Raw genomic sequence first — 23558 nt, 5'->3', positions numbered from 1 at the left:
GGGCGTGTGAGGTGGTGGTTTTAAAGGAGAGCGGGATGGTCCAAATTTCGAATCGGCGGAGCGAACCCAAATAGTATATGTGTATAATTTAATTCTTCTATTTATTATATATCAAACAGTGTTAGCCTAATTACAAATAGTGTACGCAGGAAAAAGAAATAATATTATAATTCTAATTCTTTATTTTTTATACACTCATGAGTCTAAAGATTAGATATAGGCTGAATAAATAGCCAATCTTTCTTAAATTATATAGCAAACCACCAAATAATTTTTTTATAATATTATTTAATATTAGAGTTTAACCTATCAACTGCGAAGGTCACAGCCCAACTATCAGAGCTCTAATATAAGGCCATATGGAGAGCTCCATAAACGTCATAAACATCCAATACTTTAGTCAAGGGCAGATAGGGGAATGCACACTGGAAACAAAACAAAGCATAAAAGAAAGCTCGTTCGCAATCCGATTTAATCGCCGTTAACCAAAAGAGGGAAGAGAGAAGACAGAAGAGAGGAGAGAGATGGAGACTCTGATGGCTACGTACGGCTCGGACTCGGACGAGTCGGACAGCTCGCCTCCTTCGACCCGAATCGGAAGCAGCGGCGAGGATTCCGGCAAAGTTCTTGTAACCTCCGAAGAAGCGGATCCATTGCCCCCTCCTCCTCTCGATCTCCTCCACCCCCCTAACTTTGTAGGTACTGCTGTCTAATTTCTATCAAGATTATAAACTGAACCTTTTAATTCTTTGCGTATTTGATTTCTTTTTAGTTGTTTCACATGAAAGGTATCTGCTTTCCCTTTGTTTGCTAAGGAGCAAGCATCAGTTCGTTGTTAATCTTAATCAAGTGCACTGTTTTGGGTATTTCTTACTTGTAACATAAAAAGTTCTTGCAAGTAATTTCAACGTATTGGTGGATGTTATGCTTTAATAACTTTTTATCATTGTGATGTGTAGCAATAAGATTTAGTTCTACCTCATGGCATTTGAGTGTGGATGGACATCAAAGTTATTCATGTGGATTACTGACATGGGAGAAGGTATGCAGGATACTGTCTTTGACAGAAATTATTTGGAATAGATGAGAAGCTACTTGGCTCATCACTTTTTTTCTTTTACTTGAGCGGAAATCCCGTCGGTGCAAATAATTATTCATAATTTGATTACAACTTGATACACAAATAGAGAAAGTTTAAAGGAAGAGATAGAGCGGCGGTCTTTTAACACAAGTCCGATGCTTGGTTGAAAACAAACAGGACAGCAATAAAGCATAGTATCAAATATAAAACAACAAATATTAGCACCTATGCACAATCAGGAGCACTTGACTCGTTACTTATTTAGGGGATATAAGCAATCATATGGGGCTACCATGACTAGTGTGGAACATTCACATGTCTTTCTACCTTACCTAAGATCATGATTAGCTGAATTTTAAATTTTGGGTGTGCTATTTTTCTCTAACATTATTTCATCTCGGATTTAGAACTGAAGCTAAAAGTTCTGTCTAAACACACTTGCCATGATAATCTTCAGATGTTTCATCACTGACTCGAGGAAGCCGTGTCAGGAACTTCCCACATATTGAAGGAAATTATTCTCTTCATATATTCATTCCAGGTAACCTTTTCCTTATGTTTCACTCATCTTCATCATGTATATAAGTTTATGATGAACATATTGAATTAGTGCATAGATATTGGTATCTGAATGTAGCATGGTTAGAAACTCCCCTTTGGTTGTATATGGTCTTAATATGATGTTTACATATTTTAATTTTGCCAGATAAATTTGGGTGGTCTTTTTATGTAATGGAGCGTCCAAGTGTTCTTTGGCATCCAATATCAAGGAAAAGACTAACAATAGTTGAAAAATGCTTACTTGAGATGATCGTGCAACCAAAACTTTTCTTCTGCCATCTCAAATGTATAGCTATGAGACATGTATACCAATGCATAGTCACACACAATTACATGTAATCACGTACACACAAACAGACACACACACACAACTGCCTTTATATGGAGACCTCTTAGGATTTTTTTTTTCCGCAATATGTTTATGGAACTGAGATAGTCATCTTCCCTGATACAGTTCTGATACCATCTACAACAAGGAATCAAATGACGATTTTCATGAAAAAGCTTGCATCTCTCATTCCAAACCTCTATGCTGTGGATGCTGATTATGCGCTCAGTGATTTATGCAAAGATGATAAAAAACTTGACCAAGTACTTCTAAGTAGAGAATTTCATGTTAGCTTGGGAAGAACCGTTGCAATTCAAGTACATCAAATAGACTCAATTGTGGCAATGCTCCGACAAAAGTTCCAATGTCAAAGACGGTTAGTATATTCTCTTCACTGAGAACATTTGTTCTTTAATTGCCTAACAAGCCTTTTTATATACCATCATAGTTGTGAATGCCTTTAAATTTTTCATGATTTATTGTTCTAAAATATGCTTAATAATATATCTGAAAACAGATATTACATGGAGTTCAATAAGTGGGATTTTTTCATGAATGACGAGAAGACTCGTTCTTTCCTTTCACTAGAAGTTACAGGGGGCGGTCTGCCAGAGATAACTAAGCAGATCCATAGTGTCGACGAAATCTATAGACTGCATGGTCTTCCAGAGTTCTATAAGAATCCTCGTCCACATATATCAATGCTATGGGCGTCGGGTGATATCAGCCACAGGCTAAAGCAGGCAATCGACGAACTCGATAAATCTCAGAGCAATGTGAGCTCATCCCGAAGGCATACATTTATGTGCAAGTTTAGTAGCATAGTATGTAAAATAGGTAAAAAGACTTATGACATTTGTAAGCTTCCAGATTAGAAGTGATTTACAGTGTAAAAGTTGCATCCAATAACGAGTTCTATAAATTTTGTGTTCTATGAGAGATTTCAGGAACCAATTATAGTCATTTCAGTTTGGCTCTACTTCAAGATATATAATTCCTTTAAAAAAAGTTTAGCGAAGATAAACTACATTGTGAGTTTCAAGGCCTAATGCATAATATTAAGTATGTCTTTCTAATTAATTAACACGTTCCCACACAGGCTGGTAAAAGGCCACCTTTGCTACCAATTCAACCAGTTAGCATATAAACGTAATCATGGAAAACACTCTTTGACTCAAAATTAGCTGCTTTAACTTCAACCATGCAAATTTTCAACTCCGTGCGCACCCTCCAATAGAACAAAAAAATGCACAACCAGCTTAATCAAAGATATGCAGATATTATTCGAGCTTTATTTCCTTATGTAACTCAAGAAAAAGTATGATTGGCTTTACAACAACAAAAAAGAAAAAGAAAGAAAAAAATTCACAACTGGAATGATAGTTCAATCTCAACAAAAGATTGAATGGGGGGCCATCCTTAACAAACAGGATAACTGCAGACAAAAATGGGTGAATAAAATATTCAGCTAATCAGCGACAAATGGGAGTCGAGTTGTCAACTCAGAAGCAAATGTGATGAATAGCCGGAGCATGATGAATGTTGAGGCAGAGTTCTCTTATGTTATTTATTTGACGCCTAAAGTCCAGGTATTGATTCAAGATTGTATTTAGCTGCTTCTGCTGCTCTGTTCTCCTTGCTCTCTTGTGATTTTGAATTTTCAATAGCACCCAGTGTGTGCAAGTAAGAGTAGGAGGCATTTCGATTGGAAGGTGGGCTTGGACTGCTTATTCTGCTTGCAAGGAATCTGCGTATGAGACCCCTAAGAAATGGAGCCATAGTGTCTGGTTCATGCTCTAAGTAATACATGATTCCACCCATGCATAGACAAAAGAGAGCCACCTGCCATAGTAGCAAACATCTCAAGTCAGAATATACTCATAGGTATGTTTAGAATATTTACCTAATTTAAGGAAAGATTTTAAAATAAATGACCTTAAAAAATAATCTACCGATCATTAAGGACTTGAAACTACCAATCATTAAGGACTTGAACATTTTAATTTAGGAAGTTTAATCCCATAAACCCAATGTGACTTGCACAGATAGGGAACAAGGTGTAGGCACACCTCTGCTGAAGTATCCAATGCAATCAAATAAAAATATAATAATAAAATTATCCTTATGTTTGTAAACTTCTGGATACATCAGAGTACAGACATCCAATTGCATGCTTTGATGGGTCCATAGTATGCATTCACATAAAGGGTCTTACTAGAACTCATAAATTAAAATATTGCTACATCATGTATTTAATATTTGATAGTTGTAACGAAATATTCGGCCAAAAAACCTACATAGACACTGAAAAAAAATGATGAACTTTGACCATTCACACAACCGCGTGTTCCTATTGTCCATTAGCAAAACCATCCCATTTTATAAATTCATAGGTTCTGTGGAGGAAGACGTTTCTTTGAATCAGAACCAAAAGTTGAGATAAAGGTCACAGACCCCACCATCAGAATTGTTGCATCACTAAAAAAGTAAAAAAGTATCATCATATTAGATGAAATGCTTGCTGCTAACTGAACACTAATCCATATCTTCAGAAATTAAGTTTTCTTTTCATGAGTCTATGGAATGCCAATGAGCAACAATCATAGCTTCGTAGCAAGATCTTAGCATGTCCTACACTAAGATAATACACCTAGCAACTTTATAGTCTTAACCTTACTATCTTACTTGTGTCATCATAATCATCATTTATTTCATGTTAAGTTTTCACATTGGCACATATAAGTAATAAGTTTAGTTTTCCAGATTGACTATCAATGGCCCGCCAAAACAAATGTGATGGTGCAGAAAACTAACAGAAATACAAGCAGCCCTAGTTTAGGTAATCTTTAGATCCAAAGAGCACTTGCCAATACAAGTTACATAGTATGAACCTCCAGCGAACTTTTGATTCAACTAACTTTGACCTCCCTTGTTCTAAAAATAGCTAGATGTTCTAAGACCTGACTATTTTCTCTATGTGACAAGAAAGATGAAAGTCTAGCCAAACCCATAGGAAGAAAAAAAAAAAAACATCACAACTGCTACAATTTGTCTGGTATAAAGCTCACCCGCCCTTACCAAAATAAAAGTATGAGATCTATTATTATTGGATCAGAAAAACAGAAGCAAAGGTAGAACCTAAGTACCTCAGTATTTTTAATATTAGGTAGCATACGGCGGTTGACCAAGATATGCCACAAAGAATCTCCAGCCCGGGGAAGAACATAGAGTGCCAATTCGCCTCTTCTAGCTTTCTTTTCCAAAAGCACAGAAAGAGCAGATATTCCGCCAGCAAACCAGTATATGAGTTTATGATCCTTTGTTGCTACCTTACGGTGTAAACAAATGGCACTCTGAAAATGAACAAGAAAAAATATAAGTGAAAGCAACGCATAGAAAGCAAGTGCTTTATCAGTGAAATTACCTGGAAGATTGTAACAAAAGCAGACAAAAAGGTAGTTGAGCGAACGGCACCGACAACAGCACGCCAGCAAGTCCGAGAAGGAGACTCCAAGAACTAGTATTTGATTCATAAAAATCTTTTACATTAGATATGCAAAAAGATTTGCAAGATTATTTCTAGCTCACAATGTATAACAGAGTAGTTTTGCAACTTCAATACATATAGGCGCAATTCATGCACAGGGCTTCTAGATCAACATTTGCAATATAAATTAAACTGAAATAAAAGACAAGCAAAAAGAGCCCAGAAATTATTCATGTTTTGTTAAAGCATATCAAAAGCTTATGATTTCTTCTTATTATTTAATGAAGCCTGACAGGATTAGTTCTCGCAAAGCATGTCCCTCACTATATGCAAACTTAAATAATGTGAGATTGACCAAATAGAAAGAAGAAAAGTATGTCCGTCACTGTATGCAAACTTAATATAGAAGGATAGTGACAAATGTATCAGAAAATAAAAGAAATATTTTCATCGTTGGGTTCATTACGCCAAATTACAAATGATATACATCAAGGACTGGAACACAAAATTGTACAAACTAAATTGACAATATACATCTAAGTTTAGGATTAGTAACCCCAAAAACATAGGGACAATCAAAACATTTAAGTGGAGTACCTTTTGAAGATGGAGAACGACAAATGGGACAAATGTCAATGAGAAATATAGCGGAAATGTTTTTCTGAATGTTGCTGATGCAGCTGTTGCATTGTGAGCTAGGCAAGAAGTGCTGTCAGGATGAATAATGGAGCACGGAATTATGGAAGGATACTCTGTTAATTTCATAGAGCTAGACCCCTTCTTGTTTGACAAATAAGCTGACAAAGAAATGACATCCACAGGACCACCCCTGCAACATTCTCTCACAGCCTTGTATACAGGCTCTGCAACTGGTCCGGTCTTTTGAATAAAATCTTGGTATGATTTAGGCAGGCTCTCTGGTCTCATAACAAAAGCATACATAATCTGAAAATAAAGTAAACTAACTATTAGAAGTGCATTGTCCTGTGATGGTATCACACCATATTAAGAAGACCATTAACCTGAGATGAACAGAATCAATATACAGTCAATAAATTAACTGAGTTGATGCGTTCAGTTAGACCGGTTCAAAAGACATAAAAGGACACATGATAAATAATATACTGAATAAATCAGATTTGAAAAAATAATCAAATAGTGTAGGTAAAAATTTGGCAATTCCAAATTTCCAGCTGGATGATAATCTCCAGATCATATCATAAACAGGTTGTCAAAGCATGCATTTTAGCATAAATCTAGCAGAAGGATGACATGGAAGATGGATATGGAACACGCTGTTAATATGTTGATATTATTTAATTGTTTGTGAATTCTCTTTTAAGCAAATATGCGAGACGGAAAATGAGCCATAAAATGCCGCATCAAGAGATCAAATTAAACTATTGTGCATGCATAACATCAAGAATAAATGATGGCCTTAATATTAGTAATAACGACGGCCGTGCCAACGGTGTACCGGCATGTGGCACGAGGGGTGCCGCACGGCACTCTTCCTAGCAACACTTCACTAAAGACACTTCGTCGTCGTCGTTGTCACCACCGTTTGTCGTCGCTGCTGATCTTGACAAGCAAATCCGCAACTTAAGTTTCTATTCGAAATCGACTCGACCCATTTGGGTCGTCTTCTTTCTTGAGCCAAAGGCTAGGGCATCCGCATCGAGATCAGCGACCTCGGGGACGACGAGCGACGACGACAACAAGGAAGTGCTACTACTTACCCTTCTCTCTTTTTTCTCCCTCTCTTGAGGCACGGCTAGCAAGTGCCGCAGCACGTGCCATGCCGACCACCAATCGGCACGAGCCGTGCCATGACACGGCCAACCATAGATATGCTAATGATGGATAAATGTGTAATTGAATGTTGAGTAACAGTATCAACTAATATGCATTGTAGATCATCTAAGATGGAAAGCCACTCTATTAGCCATGATTCGCTTTTAAAAAGGCTATAAAAATCAACAAATTTAGGGCTTCATAACAAGTTGAAGATTAAGTTATTTCTCAACAAGTAGGCAGATGTCCATTGACCACAAATTTTTTTTACAAAAAATCATGTATAGCGGTGACTTTTAGTTTACAATTATCATATCTTCTTTCTCCAAATGACATTTTCACATGCCAATTCTACCAACATAATCAATAACTTTTTAAGAACTTATAATGTTGTATCATAGTCAAGAACTAAACTACTAGAAAAGTTGTTGCTTAGGTTTCTCTCTTTTGCTCGGTTTAAATAAGCACAAAAAAGTGCAGTCATATCGAATGTATGTTTTACTTACCTGGGCACATGCTAAAGAAAAGAGTAGTGAATCTCCGTGCCTCCAATGGCTGCCCCATAGGTGAAACTTATTTTTTGACTTTGCTGAGTTGTATGCGCACTGTGAAATAACAAAATATATTTTCAAAATACATAAATAAAGCAATTTATTCTGTGTACAACATTATGGAAATTCCAATAATTTTATACCTGACCAAGCCTAGCTAAAAGGTATAAAGCAAGCGTGCGTCTCCGACTAGAATCGTCTAATGCTAATATTGACAAGCCTGCGACTCCACCTGCTAATATTCTGCTCCATCATGCCCTTCGATTAACTCATGAATGTGGTTGAGGAATAGAATAACAGAAGAAGCAAATCTAATCAATAGCACAACAGATACTTGGCTGTCCAAAGCTAATTCTCTTTTTCGTGACTTATAAAGGAAAAAAAAAAGCACCCAAAGAGCTGAATGGACCTAACAGTATATCTATCTACAGAGAGTTTTTTCATGTGTTAGAACTTACACATTAAATGGTGTCTCTTTCTTCCGGATTCTCCTCAGAAGACATCTTAGAGCATGATATGATCCAGTAAAGCCACCAAAAAGCAATCCAACGCGACAAGCTTCTTCTCTTACAATCAAATCTTTCTCCGAAACAAGTTGCTGTACATGAAAGACAAACAACCAATAAGTTAGGCGACTTCAGTTATCATCTGTCACAATGGCAGGAAGTATCAAACATTTTGGCATTGAGTAGGAGCAAGATAAATATTTTATGATATTCAAATGGCCAGTTAACTATTGTCATGCGGTTTCGACTAGATTAAGAATGTTCATACTACAATTCAAATGAGATACGATCATGTGACAGAAGAACTAATTAGCTTATTACGAAAATTAAGAAGTCATAGAGTCAACCATCAAGACGTCATCTCCTCTCTGATTCGCATACCATCTGCATTATCTCAAGTACATGGAATTCCAAACAATCAAGATATCACAATCCAATTGAACTAACTCCGGATCACTAAGCAATCCAAACGTAAGAGGAATGGATAGGCACGATACCTTGAGATCAAGCAGAGAGGAATAGGACTGCCTCCTCGCGAGCTTGAACGCCCGGAGCAGGATCCCTATCCCAACCCTAACCCCGTACGAGAGCAAGAAGCTCTGACACAGATTCCCGACCGCGTGCGCCACGCACGACTCATCCGCGTGGCCGCACTCGAGATTCCCCTCCCCACCGCCTCCCCGCACGTGGTGCTTCTGCAGCTCCTCAATCGCCTCCCTCAACCTATCCTCCGCCTCCCGGAGGCGGCGCTCCGCCGCATCGCCGCCGCCGACCTCCTTCGTCGGCGCCCGAGGAGGGAGAAGAGAGGGATCGGATCCAGCGGAGAGATCAAAGGAAGGCGTGGAGAGGAACGGCATGGCGACGTCGAGATCTCCGCATCAAACCACTCCCCCAATTCCCCGGTTTTAAAGCTTTTGGTTTTCCGAATTAGGGATTTTAGAATTCAATTCAATTAAATTCAATTGGGGGAGAATGAGAATAGGAAGAGTGGGAACGGCGTGCGGGCATTGGGATTCCCACAACGCATTGGGTTTTTGCGTTGGTTAACGTGATCGGGCGGAGTAGGTTAAGCCGGACGGGTATTGTGGGTTGCTGCTGACGTCAGGGGACTTCCTGCTCTATGCTTCGGATCCAATGTATGGTGACGAAAGTTGTTTTGGGTAAATAACTACTAGCCTAATTTTATAATTAAACTTTATCCGAGTTTATGAATTAATTATTATTTATAAATAGCACCTCTTTTTATCTACATAGATGGAACCAAATGTCAACGTTATGGATGCTAATTGATAAAGGGAGAGAGAGAGTATATAATTAGTACAGTAGAACACAAGAGATTATTTCTAAATAGAAGTAGAGGAGGAGTGGCAACATGCATTAACATGTGTAATTAAAACTCTTTTTAATTTTTAGAGGACTAAACAAGAAGTTCACTAATTTCATGAAGTAAGAGAATATAAGTCATAATATGCAGTAGTATAGTATTGATTTGATAGCAAAGCCCTCCAGAACGAAGTTCTATTAAACAAATCCAAGGTGAATAATTTTATTCATTGGCTCTATCTGAAGAAGGATCAGAGAATACCAAATGGTATATAATAGATATATCCTTTGTATTCAAAACACTTGCCAGAGTCCATGCAATCAATCTTCATTGCAATTACACTGTGAGCGTTAAATTTCGCAGAATATATCTGAATTCATAGCTTCAAAATTTCAAACGCTTTGCGAAATATGGAACTAGAACATTATTGCAACAAAAGGGGGAAAAATAGCAAGTGAAGTATCTTATGCAAAATCAATCATCTTTGTCTTTGGATCCTCTCAGAACGAAAGGAAAACCCAAGAATGAGGAACAATTTGTTTTGTTTTGTTTTCTTTTTTTCGCGTTTGAAGTTGATAAACTTCATCTTTATGAATAGAAGAACTACACGCATCTTAAGCTTCCCAACCCCTCAAGACAGTAGCTCGCGCAACACGGTTCACGCCTAAGGTGAAGGCGCCCATCCTGAGGCTGCAGTCATGAGATTTACACATTGCCTTGATGTTCTTGAATGCACTGTTCATGTACTTCTGGAGCTCCATGTTCACCTTGTCTTCATCCCACATGAATCCTTGGATGTTCTACAGGCCACATATGGAAAAGGAAATTAATGGTTGAATGCCTAGACAAGCTAAATATACTTGAAAACAGAAGGAGTGTTGCATTTTGATCAGTACCTGAACCCACTCAAAGTAGCTAACAATCACACCGCCAGAGTTTGCATATATGTCAGGCAGTATAGCCACTCCCTTTTTAGATAGGATCTACACAGAGTTGAATAACGGGAAAGGTTAACAGATTCCGAATAAAATTACTCTTGCTATTACTTTAAAGGCCAGCCTACCTCATCTGCTTCTGGATCTGTGGGATGATTAGCTGCTTCTATAATATATTTGGCCTTGACGTCAGCAGCATTTTCCCTTTAAACAGTTAAACAAAGTAAGTTTCGATGTAATGGATGCTACATGATTACTAAACCAGTCACTTGGGTGCAAACTTGGCAGAACATGGCAACATGCAGAAACTTTCATTATTTGAACAAAAAAGAATGAGGGTGCTGTCAGTAAATGAATTTTGTGGTCACATCTGTTGGGAATATATGAAAAGGTGATACATTCAAGTATAAGCATTAAAACGCCAATACATTTTCCAGCATCAAAGAACGTATATAGATTATTATGAATATGACAGCAAAAAATGAGCCAGGGCAAGTTAAAATTAAGAAATAGCAAGGCAAATTGTCAGTACCTGTGGAGGACTCCACCCAAGGCACAGGGAATGAGAACATCACAATCATGCGTAAGCAATTCTTTTGCATCCAAGGCATCAGCACCATGAAAATCCTTCAGAGGACCGCCTTCTCTTTTGTATTTGATTAAAGCAGGAATATCTATCCCATTTTCATTTTTAATTGCACCAGTTACATCTCCAACTGCAATGATCTTACCACCTCTCTCATGGAGGAGTTGCGCCGCCCATGAACCAACATTACCGAAACCCTGAAACATATAATGAGAGGCTAAATAGGTCAAACAAACTTAGTAATTACCATTTGACAATGATAGATTCATTATCAAGATGATGCATCATGCATGCAAAATATTCATGTTGTGAAGGAATTCATAAGGAACGTGTCAGAAACATTTTTGCATAAAAATGTTATCAGGTGGTAGGCAAGTAACTGGAGAATGGTAGGTCATAATTCACAAGTTCATCATGGCTGTTCTTTGCAATATATAGTTTTGCTGAATAAGTTCAATTACTGAAGTACTCATCTTGTGGTTCATTCAAAGTTGATGCAGAATATGCAATAATTACATCATATTCACCTGGATAACAAAAGTCGACCCTGAAATAGACTTCCCATGTTCAGCCAGTAAAGCCTCTGTTGCAAAGACAACGCCTCGTCCTGTGGCAGCATCTCTACCTAGTGAACCACCAAGATCCTACAATACATGTAAAGACGAAGGATATTTAGATTTATTTACAAAATAAAAAATTCAACAGTAACAGAAGTAGTATTCTATGAATTTAATTTACTTACTATTGGCTTTCCTGTAACAACGGCTGGTGAGTACCCATGGAATTTTGAATATTCATCCAATATCCATGCCATAGTCTGTTTGACAGTGCCAGCAGAAATTGAACAATGAGGACCATAAGTCAGGGAGAAGAGTACTCAGACATGAAAAGGGCATACAACATACACATAGGCAATGAGAAATGAACAAAAGAAAGTACCTGTGCATTAGTTCCCATGTCAGGGGCCGGAACATCTGTATGTGTTCCAATAAGATCATGAATTTTCTGCGTGAAGACACGCGTCAGGCGTTCCAACTCACTGTTACTTAGTTCTCCAGGAGAGCATCCAATCCCACCCTTTGCTCCACCATATGGTACATCTGCTACAGCAGTCTTCCAGGTCATCAGTTGAGCCAAAGCATTTACCTCATCAGGATCAACCTGCAAGATGTTATTATAAATATTTTAGCATATAAGAAATAGTTATTAGAAAGAAAAGAATGACTCTGCTTTCTGAAAAAACACAAAAGAGGGAGAAGCAAAGAATAATACTTATCGCAGTTAACTTTGGAATATAAACCAAAGACACATAATTTCCCAGATAATGAAGTCAAACTTCTGGTATTCAACTTCCTAAGAAACTATCTGAAATTCTAATGTTTCTTGAAAGCAAGTCTTGGTAGCTTGGAGCAAAAGAGAGAATTTAAGAGGTGGTATAATACACTGCAATTCACAAAGGCAGAGTAAGAGAGAGTACAGCAAGACAGTTTGAAATATACCAGTTGCTCCAATTTACCAGTCAAGAAATGACACGGAGAAATATTTTCGTTTAAACAATAGGATTGTTGCTCTCCTAGATTATAATAACCTCAAATAAGATTATCGACAACTTCATTTGACAGTAACCTCCTAGAAAACCAAAACCCGATAATAGAGAAGGCCAAAGAAGATACGATCATCATCAAGCCTCTTTCTTCATGTACTGCATATGCCGGGAAGGATTAAAGTGACTATAGACAATTAAATCTTAAGAACCACATGTACCCTGCCTTCCTTGTTCCCAGACAGATGCACAAGTAAGCATTCAATTTCTCAATCACAGAGCATCCCATTCCCATGACATCAAGATTAAGAAAACAGTTGTTCCGGTAATTTACTCTAATTGCATATTTGAGAAAGAGAAACATTGACACTAATTACAACTTGTGCATCTGTCATGTTTCAACTGGAAGTTGCAAAATTTAGAAAGTGCCAGCAGCCTGTTGTTAACAAGGACATTCTGTAATATCACCTTGTCAAATCATAAGCCAATCGCTTATCATCTCCACAGTTGATATTTGCTATATAAATTTAGCAGGACCTGCCTTATAAAAAACAATAAAAATTGGCATACAATTCAGTTGAAAATTGCTATATCAGCTGGCAGCTACCTAAGCCTGCTAGAACAATAAAAATATCTCCATGCCATAGAAAAGACGCAAACATCATTTCGAGAATAAACCAATTTGACAAACTAGAGAAGTGACTGTACAATTCGAGAACGCAACTTCCAACCATACACGTCCAATATTAAAGACGAGAAACCAACAGAGAAGCAAAGGGATGAGAAACAAAATGTCAGATTGGAGTTATTCAAACTGACTATAAGACGATCTCTTTCTATTTTTCACCACTGCTAATGCATAAGCTGTCGTGCAACCACAGCAGTACCACATCTATATCAAATGCCAAATTTCAATCCAGTCGCTTTCAGTACTTTTAAAACTACAAGATATTTCAAGAAAAGACCCAAAATTATCAACGTCAAAGCAATCAAGACAAAGCCAGAGAACTCACTTCCGGGTGGTATCGGATCCCACCTTTCATGGGGCCCCGAGCATTGTCGTGCTGAACTCTAAAACCCACGTACGAAGCCAAAGTACCATCGTCCTTCGGGATGGTACACTCCACCTGCACACCCCCAAGAAAAAGATCGGCCCCATATCCCAACCATGAACCACCATCCAAGAAATTACCCAAGAAGCCCCAAATCCAACCCATACCTTAATCTCCCGAAAAGGGATCAAGAGGCTCCTCTCGAGCTTCGAATCGAGCCCGATAAGCTTCGCCGCTTGCCGGAAGTTGCGGCTGGTGGCTGCCAGGGCATTCATGACTACCAAGAAAACGCTAAAGAAAGGAAGGATCTTTCTGACAAAATCGAGGATATCTAACCAAAATACGTATTGGGTCTTAAACGATTGCGTGGAAGGGGTTGGAAGCGGGAGGTGGGTATTTATAGGACGGGGAGAGGACGAGCCGGATAAGCTCGAGAATGAATGCTTTCTTTTCTTGAATTTGGTTTGTGGAGACAGGAGACGAGAAAATTTAATGCACGAGGCGAGGAGTAAGGAAGGAAGCGGAGAAAAAGAGCCGTTCAAACTACTCAACAGTCGAGTCGCCGAGTACTCTTAGTAATATATACTCCATACGCCACTGATTAACAGATGACATTACCTTAAAAATCCATATCGATTTTAAACGTGATTTTTTTTAAAGTTAATTATAAATGAATTAATAAGTCATAAGATTTAAATTTAGAACGAGTTCAGATAGTACACACGAATTAGGTGTAGTATAGAATGACTGTACGAAACTGGGAGGGCAGGTTGGATCTGGTCCAGGCTCTATCTCTGTAGACTATTACTATTATTGTCACGCTTAATCATCACCCAAACATGAGAAAATTTCAATTAATGCCAAATTTGTGAAGATTTTTTTTTTTAAAAAATAAACTATATTTGAAACTTAATGCCACTCAAATAGTTGATTTGTACGTGTCGGTAGGTAACTACCACTAGCCATCAACGATTCAAATTCGTACTTCTCTTCGTTTTCTAAGTTCACAGAGTTTAATTATAAATGCGTACTCCTCCAACTCGGCGAGGAAATCGCATCGAATCACGCCGTAGAGCCGCCGCGCCTCGGAAAACGTGAGTGTCGTCACCTTTTTTTTCTTTCTTTCTTATTTTTTTTGCAGGTGGACAGCTAGGTCGGTGGTGACGTGGCTTTGGACTTGGCTTTGGCTGAGCTGGAGTGGATAAGCGTCGTCGACTCCCCGCGCTCCTGCTGAGTTGGAGACGACCACAAATGAGGAAAGATAACGTGAAGTTTATCGGCTTTGACAGCTTATTCCAGCGCATGATATGTGTGGAACAATAAATTCTACTAAATTATTTGGGTCGTGATAAATAAGTTAAGTTTAAAATGCAATTCGTTTAATAGTCAAGTTAAATGGCTATGATTCAAATTTGGTTATAATAAGTTCACATCCTACTACTAATGAATAACAGGCTCATCAAGAAGCCCAGTAACTAAGTCCGTAGTGGGCCTTATTGGGTTAGGAATTCTACGATCCAAACCTAGCCCATCTTTGTTAGTGTACCCGAGAAAAATTAGACGAGTTAATTAATTTTAAAATGACTTAGATGCTCATTGTGCATTTCAATCAAATTAATATAAATTTAAATACAGTTTTATGTTGATTTTTTAATTAAATTAGAATAAAATGAGATATAATTATCATCTTTCTCGCTGTTGCCGACATCTCCTCCTTGTCAGCGGCTTAGTACAACGTGGCACCAACTGAGGTCGGGACCCTAAATCGATCCCCACCTTTTCCTCCACTCACTCTCGCTTCACCGTTGCTAGCAATTCTACTTCTACGCGCGATTGTATATTAAATTCAAATCCTACTACTAAGGAATAACGACGTAAGAGAGCTCATAAAGTAGCCCAGTAACTAAGTCCATAGTGGGCTGAGGAATTCTAAGATCCAAAGTGGCCCATCTCGACCCAACCCTTCTTTTCTTTTCCTCTCTTCTCCTCCCCTCCACCTCTTCCTCCCTCCCTCTCCCCCTCTCTCTCTCTCTAGCTGTCGATTCTTTGTACCGAATCGGATTAGCGGCGGAGCGGCGCGGCGCGGAGGCAAGGTTTGCGATAGATTAGGTTAACAGAATGAGACCTCTGAGTTTATGTGTAGATTTATGATTCTGGTTCGGAAAAATTTGGAAGTGGAAATGTTTATTGGCGCCATGAGTGCTGACCTTCACCTCGGCAATCCATGTTAAACATCACTCTCTCGTGCTCTTCCTTTTTAATAGAAATGATGGCATAAGCAAGACATAGATGGCAACTTGTAATGAGAAAAGCTTTGATGTTGAACAAAAGAAAGCGGAAAATTTCCCCATGGATTAGAAGAATATCTTATTTTTATTTCTTTGTTCGTGATAGGTATTTAGCTTAGCATTTGGAACTGTTTGGTTACTGAGGCTAACATGACTAATTTTAACCTTCTAACAGATCTTAGGTCATAAGCTTCGCGATGTCGAAGAAATTTCTTATGTTTGTCTGTAGAGAAATGGCTTCTTAAGCTATTTTTTATTTAATAGCAATGAGAGGCTTATTTGGGTTTTACCGACTCCCTGCTAGATTCTCGCGGGTGGCTTATGCAACTAAAGATGTTTGGAGTGTAAGATCTATTATTCAAGTAAATTGCATCATGATTTCGATTAAATTTATTTTTTATTGACGCGCTATATTTTGCACCTTTAATTCAGGTCAACTGTGCTGGATTATCATTGCCCAATAGAACTTATGTGTTTCGTGCACCTGCTATCTTCTGCATGATGAATTGCGGCCATAGGGTTCAGCATCTTTCTACTCTTCTACCTGAAATGATCCAATGGGAAGGCTCCTCATATGAAACTCTATTGAAGAAGCTTGAAATTGCTTTGAAAGATGGCAATGTAGACGAAGCATGGGAGGCGTTCAACAACTTTAAAAGACTACATGATTTTCCTAAGCGGCAGTTGGTGAGTAGAATCATTGTATTGCTCTCCTATTCATCCAGTAGAGACTTGCTTCAGAAAGCATATGACATGATCTGTGAGATTCACGAAGAGAAGCCCCATCTTCTTGACTGCAGCTCGTTAAGCAGGCTTGCTCTGATACTTGCAAGAAGTCAAATGCCCATCCATGCCTCCACGATTCTAAGGATCATCTTAGAGATAGACAAGCTTCCGTCGGTTGATATTTTGTGCACCGTGTTCTTACATTTGGTGAAGACGCAAGTTGGATCATACCTTGCAATGGATGTCCTGATTGAGTCTTGTAAGCTTCTATTGCATGAGAGTTCAGATAGAAAGAAATTTAAGAAAGTGCAGCTGATAAAGCCCAATATTACATTATTCAACCTTGTCTTGGATTCATGTGCCAGGTTTGGATGTACCATGAAGGCCCAAGAAATAATACAACTGATGCCACTTGTTGGACTCATGGCTGATGCAGATACCATCATTACCATTTCCCGGATCTATGAAATGACTGGACAGCGTGATGAGTTGAAGAAATTAAAAGGACATATTGATTGCATCTCTTCTGTGTCATTGATTCGCCACTACCGACAGTTCTATGACAGTTTGTTGAGTCTGCACTTCAAATATGATGACATTGATGCTGCTTCAGAGCTTCTATTTGATCTCTATCGACAGCCAAAACCTTTTCAATCTTCCAGTAATGGGTTCCAAAATTATTGTCTCATGCACAGCGGATCTAGTAACTTAAAGACGGGGCATAAAATAACAGTTGAGCTCACAAAAAAGGAGAACTGTTCCTTTGTTGATGCACAAAGCCATCCAGGACTTGTCATTTTCGTTGATGGGAAGCTTGTTCCTAGCGAGAAGGCTCTTGCAAAACTTATCAATAGCTATGTGAAAGAGAGAAAGGTTGGTCGACTCTCTAGCTTTTTGCTTAGTGCATACAAAGGTTTAGAAGAACCTAGTTTGGGTTCAGATGTGATAGATGCTTGCATTCATATGGGTTGGTTGGATGTTGCCCATGACATTCTAGATGATTTAGAATCAGGTGGAGTTCCAGTTGGGGTAATGACATACAAATCACTGTTGACAGCATATTACAAGCAAAGCAAATTGGAAGAATCTGAAGTCCTCCTAAAACAGATAGAGAAAGCAGGACTCTTCATAACAGATACTCACGTTGGTAACTCATGTACTTCAAAAGATATTGCTTGTAACCCAACCAATGAAGCCTCCATTGGGAATACATATTTGATTGAGTGTTTAGAAAAAGAATTCATGCAAGAAGATTGCGGAAGTGGAGTACTTTATGAGATTAATAATTCAATTACTTTTTTTTGTAAGGCCAAGATGATGGGAGATGCTCTTAAAACATTTAAACATATGAGACAGAGAAATATCAAGCCCACATTGCAGACTTTCAGTCATTTATTAAATGGCTGTTCTTCTCTAAACATGTACCGTGAGATTACAATCTTATGGGGAGAAATAAAGAGAGAGCTGGAAGTTGGCGGTTTAACTGCTGATAGAGACTTGTTCGACTGCTTGCTAGTGAATTTTCTCAAAGGTGGCTACTTTGAGAGGGTAATGGAGATTATCAGTTACATGATGAAGCACAAAATATATGCTGACAAGTGGAAGTACAGAAGGGAGTTTCTGAAATTCCACAAGAATCTGTACAGGAACTTAAAGTCATCTAATATCAGAACAGATGCTCAGATTAACAGGCTTGAACATGTTCGGGCTTTTAGGTTATGGGCAGGCATTCACCAAAGGTAGCTAGAATATGAACCTGTATTTCTAGTGCTCTGATTCCTTAGGAGCAGGAGGTTAGTAGCTATTAAATGATTTTTTGATGACCATTCAATAGCTTGTTTTGGGCGTTCTGAACCATTCTATGACTGCTCCGGGAGCACTTGATAGATAGTTTAGTATTTTCTTTACTGTACAGTAGTGGATTCTGGTGGTTTCTCTTCTCTTCCCACATAAAAGAAAATTGAGCCTTCTTCATTTAATTCAGCTTCATTAACAACATATTAGTTGTTAAAGTTGTGGCTCAAGGCAGCTGCTTGATCTTGAAGTACATGTTTCTGCTGTTTGTTTGGGAGTACTATGATTTACAATCATATTTCATGCACCAAATATTTTTCCATGTTCACATCTAGCTTGTTGCATGCACCAAATATCACTTTATTGCATTTGGTGTTATGTCTTGTTTCTCCAGATGTAAGCTTGGTGATATCGATGGGTATTCTGTATGCAAATGTGCAGGTGATATGTTCAGTTACGACCACAATAAGTTGATTGAATCAACTGCAGAGATGATTTATGAATCGATTTATCCTTGCACAATTTTTAGTAGTAAAGAAGTGGTTGAACCAGTGAGTTGTTTCATGAAACTTATAACTTATAATTCCATTTTGTGATGCATAAGAATTTGGTTGACTACTTTTTATGATGATTGCTGAGGCAGTGCCTAATGTACTACAATGGCAGACACATATCTTCTACCATCAGATGTTCCTGTATCCATTAAAGTGAAAATACATTATCCCAGATGTGAAGATATATATCCGAGATCCAAGTACCAAGGTAGTATCCTTTTGTTATGATTAATTTCTTGCGTAGCTACAACGTTATAACGTATATGTATGTATATATATATATATATATATATATATAATGATATTTTTACATATTTTAGATTGATTGCTTATAATGCTTCTTAGGATTTCCTGTTTCATGGAATGAGTAGTTCCGTATTTTTTCTCTATGGAGATAGTTTCACGTTTCAATGTTCTCTTGCCAGATCATGTAATTAGAGCTGACCTTTTGATTTCTTGCAACAAAAAACTGCATAAAATCTTGCCTTTCAACTTGGCTTGTTTGTTAGTTTCTTGACTTCTCTGATTACATATGGTTTACCTCAAGCCACAGATAGCTTTAAAATGCGTAAGCGATGATGAAGACACAAATTCTGCAGCTGTAGAAGCCCTGTGAAGACAATAGATGGGTTTTACCCACCTCAAACATGGTAAGATCTTTCTGATGGGTTTCTTCTAATCTATCTTTACCAATAATAACTCATTACTTGTATAGACATGCGATTCACACTTTCTCGATTTGCTTCGTCTTTAGAAAATGATTGCGTGCATGAGATCTGCAGCTATATTTGACATCACATGTTTATAGAGCAGACTTACTATGTGACAATAGTAATGTGGTTGTCTATGAACTTGACAGCAAATATAATAACATTTAAAAAATAAATAAAAAATACATATTTGTTTAAACAGCAAGGTCAAACAGATCGTAGTCTGCAGACATTATGCTAAACCTAAGCTCGTTTACATATCCAGAAAGACTCATATATCTTGGTTGGCAATGTCACAGTCTGGTCTGAGATTGATCAACTTGCTCTCCCTCTTGCAGAGACTGGCAGGTGACTACCACCCTAATTCGGAGCTCCGCCATCCCTCGGAGGAAGCTGTAGCCGGCGACAGCTTCACCCACATGCTTCAAGTAGTTTCTCCTTATGAACCCAAGATTCTCTTAAGGAAGTGATCTCAGAAGAGATACGGCCGACTCCACCTTCCATAAGGCGGTGTCCGTGGAGAAGCAGTCGAGGTCGTCGGCGACCGTCGTCCCTGAGGTTAGCGTCTCATGCTGCAAATACTTGGTGTAGTTGTAACTTAAGTCGATCATGACCCTCGGATCCAGTCTTTGATCATCTTCTGATGATGCTTCCTTGTAGGGCTTGGGCCGGTTCCATTGTTGGTACATCATGCCTGGGGCTTCAATCAGCACGCAGGGAGGGCTGGTTGGCATGGCTGACTTCAATGAGAATTAACAAAGAAGTAAGAAGTATGAGAGTCATGCATGCATGCATATAAATATTAGAGAGATGTACGTGATATAGTTAGTAGATCTGTTCGAGTGGGAGTCTATCTCTAGTTGTATTGCGGCATTAGCAACATCCTTTGGTTCATCGCAGGTTGTTGGTCGTGACACGTGGCATACAAGGAATAATTGGTAAGTTAAAATCTTTTGAGATAAGTGGGCAAAGCTTAGCTAAATTTATGGGGGGAAAATTTGTTAAAAATATATCTTTATGTTTTGATTTTAGTATCCCATACCTGCAGTCCTGCACCGCACCCTCATCTTCAAGAGCCTCATCAGAGTTGGGTTTATGTCAGCCCGGTTTTGCTTTCAGCCATGAATGAGTAAGTATGCAAATCTTACCATACAAAATATTTATTATTAAATTCTTATAATTTACTTTTAATACCTCAACTACAGCACTCTGTATGACATACTCAAGAATATTAAAATAATTTTACATCCATAGTTAATTTAACTAATCTATATAGTAATTGTAGGCAAGGTTTGAATGATAAATATTAATCTTGTAGGATGTGAATGATAACAAAGGCAATATTATGAGTAATTTTGACAAATTTCTCTATATTCTATTAATTAATAATTGAATGCATCATAATTTATTTTCATTTCTTTTGCAGATCACCAAGGAGATTGTCATGATATTGAGGTGGGGAAAGAAGGAAAACAATACAACTTTTTTTTTCCAGTACATAATTGCCATCCTATGCGGCAAAATGATTCCCACTTAAGTTATTCTAAAGATTGGTTTATTCCATAATTCCAATCCTCTGGGAATTGGATTAATGTGAATATGTGAATGGAATTGTTATTCTTTTTCAAGAGTGAGCTCAGCAAAATTTAAGAGATGTAGGCCCCTTTACCTAACTCTGCTATCCATCAATTAATTCCCCCATAGTTCTTGACTGGGTCAGACACACTATTCCCAGATCAAATCTCTGTTTGCATCTGGGCAATTTTATTTTATTTTTTACTTCTTCTTTTTTCATTCAAAATCACTTTCATTTATTTCTCAACCACTCTAAAAGTTTAGGTACTCTTCTATATGTATATATATTAACAGTCAAGAAAAGTGTTTAGTGAAGTCCATTCTAATAACTAGTCATGACTTATTAATATTTGACATAAAACATGAATTATTATTTTTGCATTTCTACTTTGAAAATATCCTATTTACTTGTGTTTCCTTTTAAAGTTGATATTTATATTATTTACATATATAAAAAAAATACTCTGAATTAAGATAAATTTATAAAAATTAGAATAAAATGATGAAGAGCTTTAGAAAGATAACCTTTGCTCCCCTATTAAAATGTCAACTTGAAAGTAACCTCGACGATATGAATATAAATTAATAGGTTCAGAAAGGCAAAAGATTAGGGAAAAGTTTAGACGTCACACATTGGCACTATTTTTTATGAGCTGCCTCGGTTGGTGTGCTGGACTTATATATTATAAATATTCTCCCCTATTAGATACTACTAACTTAATCATCTCGATAAAAATCTCGTGGGGAGATTAATAGAATATAGACAACGGAATGATCAATTGGAGATTAAAAACAAAACTAAGTTGATATTAAGTAGCTAAGACAGCTCACCCTTAGATCTATTCATCTATTTATCTATCTATCTATCTATCTTCCTCAAGCTCACTAACACATAGTTTCTCCTTATAGGCTTGACAAAGATGCATGTGAGCATGAATATAAAGACGAATTTAATTTATTTAAAATTTAAATGTAAAGTTATGTGTTTGAAAACTGTTGATTTGATCAGTGATTTACATAAAATTTTTAAAATAATTGAAAATATTTATCTTAAAGAATAGTTTATATAAAAATTTCTTATTAAAATTTAATAATTTTCTATAAAAATTTATATAAGTCACCTATCTAACAAACATTTATAGTGTTATATTTAAATTTTATAATATACTAGACAGCAAAATAAATAGTTGTTCTACGTACTTCCATCAATATTAATTGACCAATTGATGACTCCAAGGCTCCTCGAGGAAAGGGAAATCCAAATGCCAACATTTAAAGATAGGAACTAACATTATTTATTATTATTTTTTGTTTTGTTAATTAGGATATCCAAATGTCTATTAATTTTTATTTTTCTAATTTTGAAGGATAAATCTCAAAAACAGAGACATCTTCTATTTTACTGAATCAATCATTGTTTATTTCACTTTATGGAATTAATCAAATCTAACTATAGGTTCTGCAAATAATAAAAATGAGTATGCTGCAAACTTTAAAAAAAATAATTCAATTTACATGTAAATAAAAAAAAAGCTTTGTTAAAAAAATATATTATTTTTGAGTAGTTGTTGGGGGTAGTATTGAAAGTGAATCTAGTAGTAGTTGGGGGAGAGATCCACATTTTTATTATTCTGCAAATTATATATTTTTATTTTTTTTAATTTTGAAGGCTAATTCTCAAAACAGAGACATCTTCTAGTTTACTGAATCAACCATTGTTTATTTCACTTTATGGAATTAATCAAATCTAACTATAGGTTCTGCAAATAATAAAAATGAGTATGCTGCAAACTTTAAAAAAAATTTTAATTCAATTTACATGTAAATAAAAAAAGCTTTGTTAAAAAAATATATTATTTTTGAGTAGTTGTTGGGTAGTATTGAAAGTGAATCTAGTAGTAGTTGGGGGGAGAGATACAAATTATATATTCTTAATTTTTTTAATTTTGAAGGCTAATTCTCAAAACAGAGACATCTTCTATTTTACTGAATCAACCATTGTTTATTTCAATTTATATAATTAATCAAATCTAACTTTAGATTCTGCAAATAATAAAAAAATTCAGTTTACATTTTTTTTTAAAAAAAAAAGCTCTGTGAAAAAAATATGTATTAATTTTGAGCAGTTGTTGGGTAGTATTGAAGTGAATCTAGTAGTTGGGG

General features: G+C 37.0%; 4 protein-coding genes across 14 annotated transcripts; 2 read left to right on the top strand and 2 right to left on the bottom strand.

The window, feature by feature from the left end:
- Nucleotides 1–462: 462 nt before the first annotated feature.
- On the top strand, nt 463–2902 carry LOC140781116 (uncharacterized). Of its 4 annotated transcripts, none has more exons than XM_073126928.1 (5): nt 474–699; nt 960–1042; nt 1539–1622; nt 2097–2346; nt 2488–2902. In XM_073126928.1, the coding sequence occupies exons 2-5, from the start codon at nt 982–984 to the stop codon at nt 2843–2845; spliced, it is 753 nt and encodes a 250-aa protein (XP_072983029.1). In that variant the 5' UTR covers nt 474–699; nt 960–981; the 3' UTR covers nt 2846–2902. The 4 variants fall into 4 exon arrangements, with proteins under 4 accessions (XP_072983027.1, XP_072983029.1, XP_072983030.1 ...); XM_073126929.1 differs by lacking the exon at nt 474–699 and adding an exon at nt 794–863; XM_073126926.1 differs by lacking the exon at nt 960–1042 and having other exon boundaries at nt 463–699.
- Nucleotides 2903–3229: 327 nt separating this feature from the next.
- On the bottom strand, nt 3230–9433 carry LOC140782851 (uncharacterized). The gene is made up of 8 exons (XM_073129680.1): nt 8806–9433; nt 8261–8400; nt 7946–8045; nt 7758–7856; nt 6055–6402; nt 5395–5487; nt 5117–5323; nt 3230–3812 (listed from the first exon to the last, which is right to left on the bottom strand). Exons 1-8 carry the CDS (start codon nt 9163–9165, stop codon nt 3549–3551), a joined length of 1611 nt encoding a protein of 536 aa, XP_072985781.1. The 5' UTR covers nt 9166–9433; the 3' UTR covers nt 3230–3548.
- A 457-nt stretch (nt 9434–9890) lies between these two features.
- On the bottom strand, nt 9891–14291 carry LOC140782090 (glutamate dehydrogenase 2, mitochondrial). Its single transcript, XM_073128463.1, has 9 exons — nt 13916–14291; nt 13710–13823; nt 12093–12314; nt 11896–11970; nt 11681–11797; nt 11100–11350; nt 10696–10771; nt 10529–10615; nt 9891–10432 (listed from the first exon to the last, which is right to left on the bottom strand). The coding sequence occupies exons 1-9, from the start codon at nt 14021–14023 to the stop codon at nt 10247–10249; spliced, it is 1236 nt and encodes a 411-aa protein (XP_072984564.1). The 5' UTR covers nt 14024–14291; the 3' UTR covers nt 9891–10246.
- Nucleotides 14292–15741: 1450 nt separating this feature from the next.
- On the top strand, nt 15742–21448 carry LOC140782690 (pentatricopeptide repeat-containing protein At4g17616). Of its 8 annotated transcripts, none has more exons than XM_073129394.1 (10): nt 15742–15841; nt 16212–16380; nt 16469–19107; nt 19223–19318; nt 19664–19760; nt 20159–20378; nt 20481–20583; nt 20721–20758; nt 20869–20949; nt 21247–21448. In XM_073129394.1, the coding sequence occupies exons 2-3, from the start codon at nt 16303–16305 to the stop codon at nt 18503–18505; spliced, it is 2115 nt and encodes a 704-aa protein (XP_072985495.1). In that variant the 5' UTR covers nt 15742–15841; nt 16212–16302; the 3' UTR covers nt 18506–19107; nt 19223–19318; nt 19664–19760; nt 20159–20378; nt 20481–20583; nt 20721–20758; nt 20869–20949; nt 21247–21448. The 8 variants fall into 8 exon arrangements, with proteins under 8 accessions (XP_072985495.1, XP_072985503.1, XP_072985497.1 ...); XM_073129396.1 differs by lacking the exon at nt 15742–15841 and having other exon boundaries at nt 15848–16380; nt 16469–18501; nt 18998–19107; XM_073129395.1 differs by lacking the exon at nt 15742–15841 and having other exon boundaries at nt 15848–16380; nt 16469–18555; nt 18998–19107.
- The last annotated feature ends 2110 nt before the right edge of the window (nt 21449–23558 follow it).

This window comes from Typha latifolia, chromosome 2 (assembly GCF_019914945.1).
Source record: "Typha latifolia isolate L0001 chromosome 2, TyphaL0001v2, whole genome shotgun sequence".
Classification (NCBI taxonomy): Eukaryota; Viridiplantae; Streptophyta; class Magnoliopsida; order Poales; family Typhaceae; genus Typha; species Typha latifolia.
The sequence above is the reverse complement of the archived record's forward strand: the minus strand, read 5'-3'. Positions and strand labels throughout refer to the sequence as shown.

What these genes read in the sequence shown, in the direction of transcription:
- LOC140781116 (XM_073126926.1), top strand. Translation starts at nt 525, where the DNA reads ATGGAGACTCTGATGGCTACGTACGGCTCGGACTCGGACGAGTCGGAC. An exon ending in CCACCCCCCTAACTTTGTAG is followed by an intron (nt 700 to 1,538) that starts GTACTGCTGTCT and finishes GATAATCTTCAG; the next exon opens with ATGTTTCATCACTGACTCGA. An exon ending in TCTTCATATATTCATTCCAG is followed by an intron (nt 1,623 to 2,096) that starts GTAACCTTTTCC and finishes TCCCTGATACAG; the next exon opens with TTCTGATACCATCTACAACA.
- LOC140782851 (XM_073129680.1), bottom strand. Translation starts at nt 9,165, where the DNA reads ATGCCGTTCCTCTCCACGCCTTCCTTTGATCTCTCCGCTGGATCCGAT. An exon ending in AAAGAGACACCATTTAATGT is followed by an intron (nt 8,046 to 8,260) that starts GTAAGTTCTAAC and finishes ATGATGGAGCAG; the next exon opens with AATATTAGCAGGTGGAGTCG. An exon ending in TTTTAGCTAGGCTTGGTCAG is followed by an intron (nt 7,857 to 7,945) that starts GTATAAAATTAT and finishes GTTATTTCACAG; the next exon opens with TGCGCATACAACTCAGCAAA.
- LOC140782090 (XM_073128463.1), bottom strand. Translation starts at nt 14,023, where the DNA reads ATGAATGCCCTGGCAGCCACCAGCCGCAACTTCCGGCAAGCGGCGAAG. An exon ending in GGATCCGATACCACCCGGAA is followed by an intron (nt 12,315 to 13,709) that starts GTGAGTTCTCTG and finishes AACATCTTGCAG; the next exon opens with GTTGATCCTGATGAGGTAAA. An exon ending in GCTACTTTGAGTGGGTTCAG is followed by an intron (nt 10,433 to 10,528) that starts GTACTGATCAAA and finishes TGTGGCCTGTAG; the next exon opens with AACATCCAAGGATTCATGTG.
- LOC140782690 (XM_073129394.1), top strand. Translation starts at nt 16,303, where the DNA reads ATGAGAGGCTTATTTGGGTTTTACCGACTCCCTGCTAGATTCTCGCGG. An exon ending in CAACTAAAGATGTTTGGAGT is followed by an intron (nt 16,381 to 16,468) that starts GTAAGATCTATT and finishes CCTTTAATTCAG; the next exon opens with GTCAACTGTGCTGGATTATC.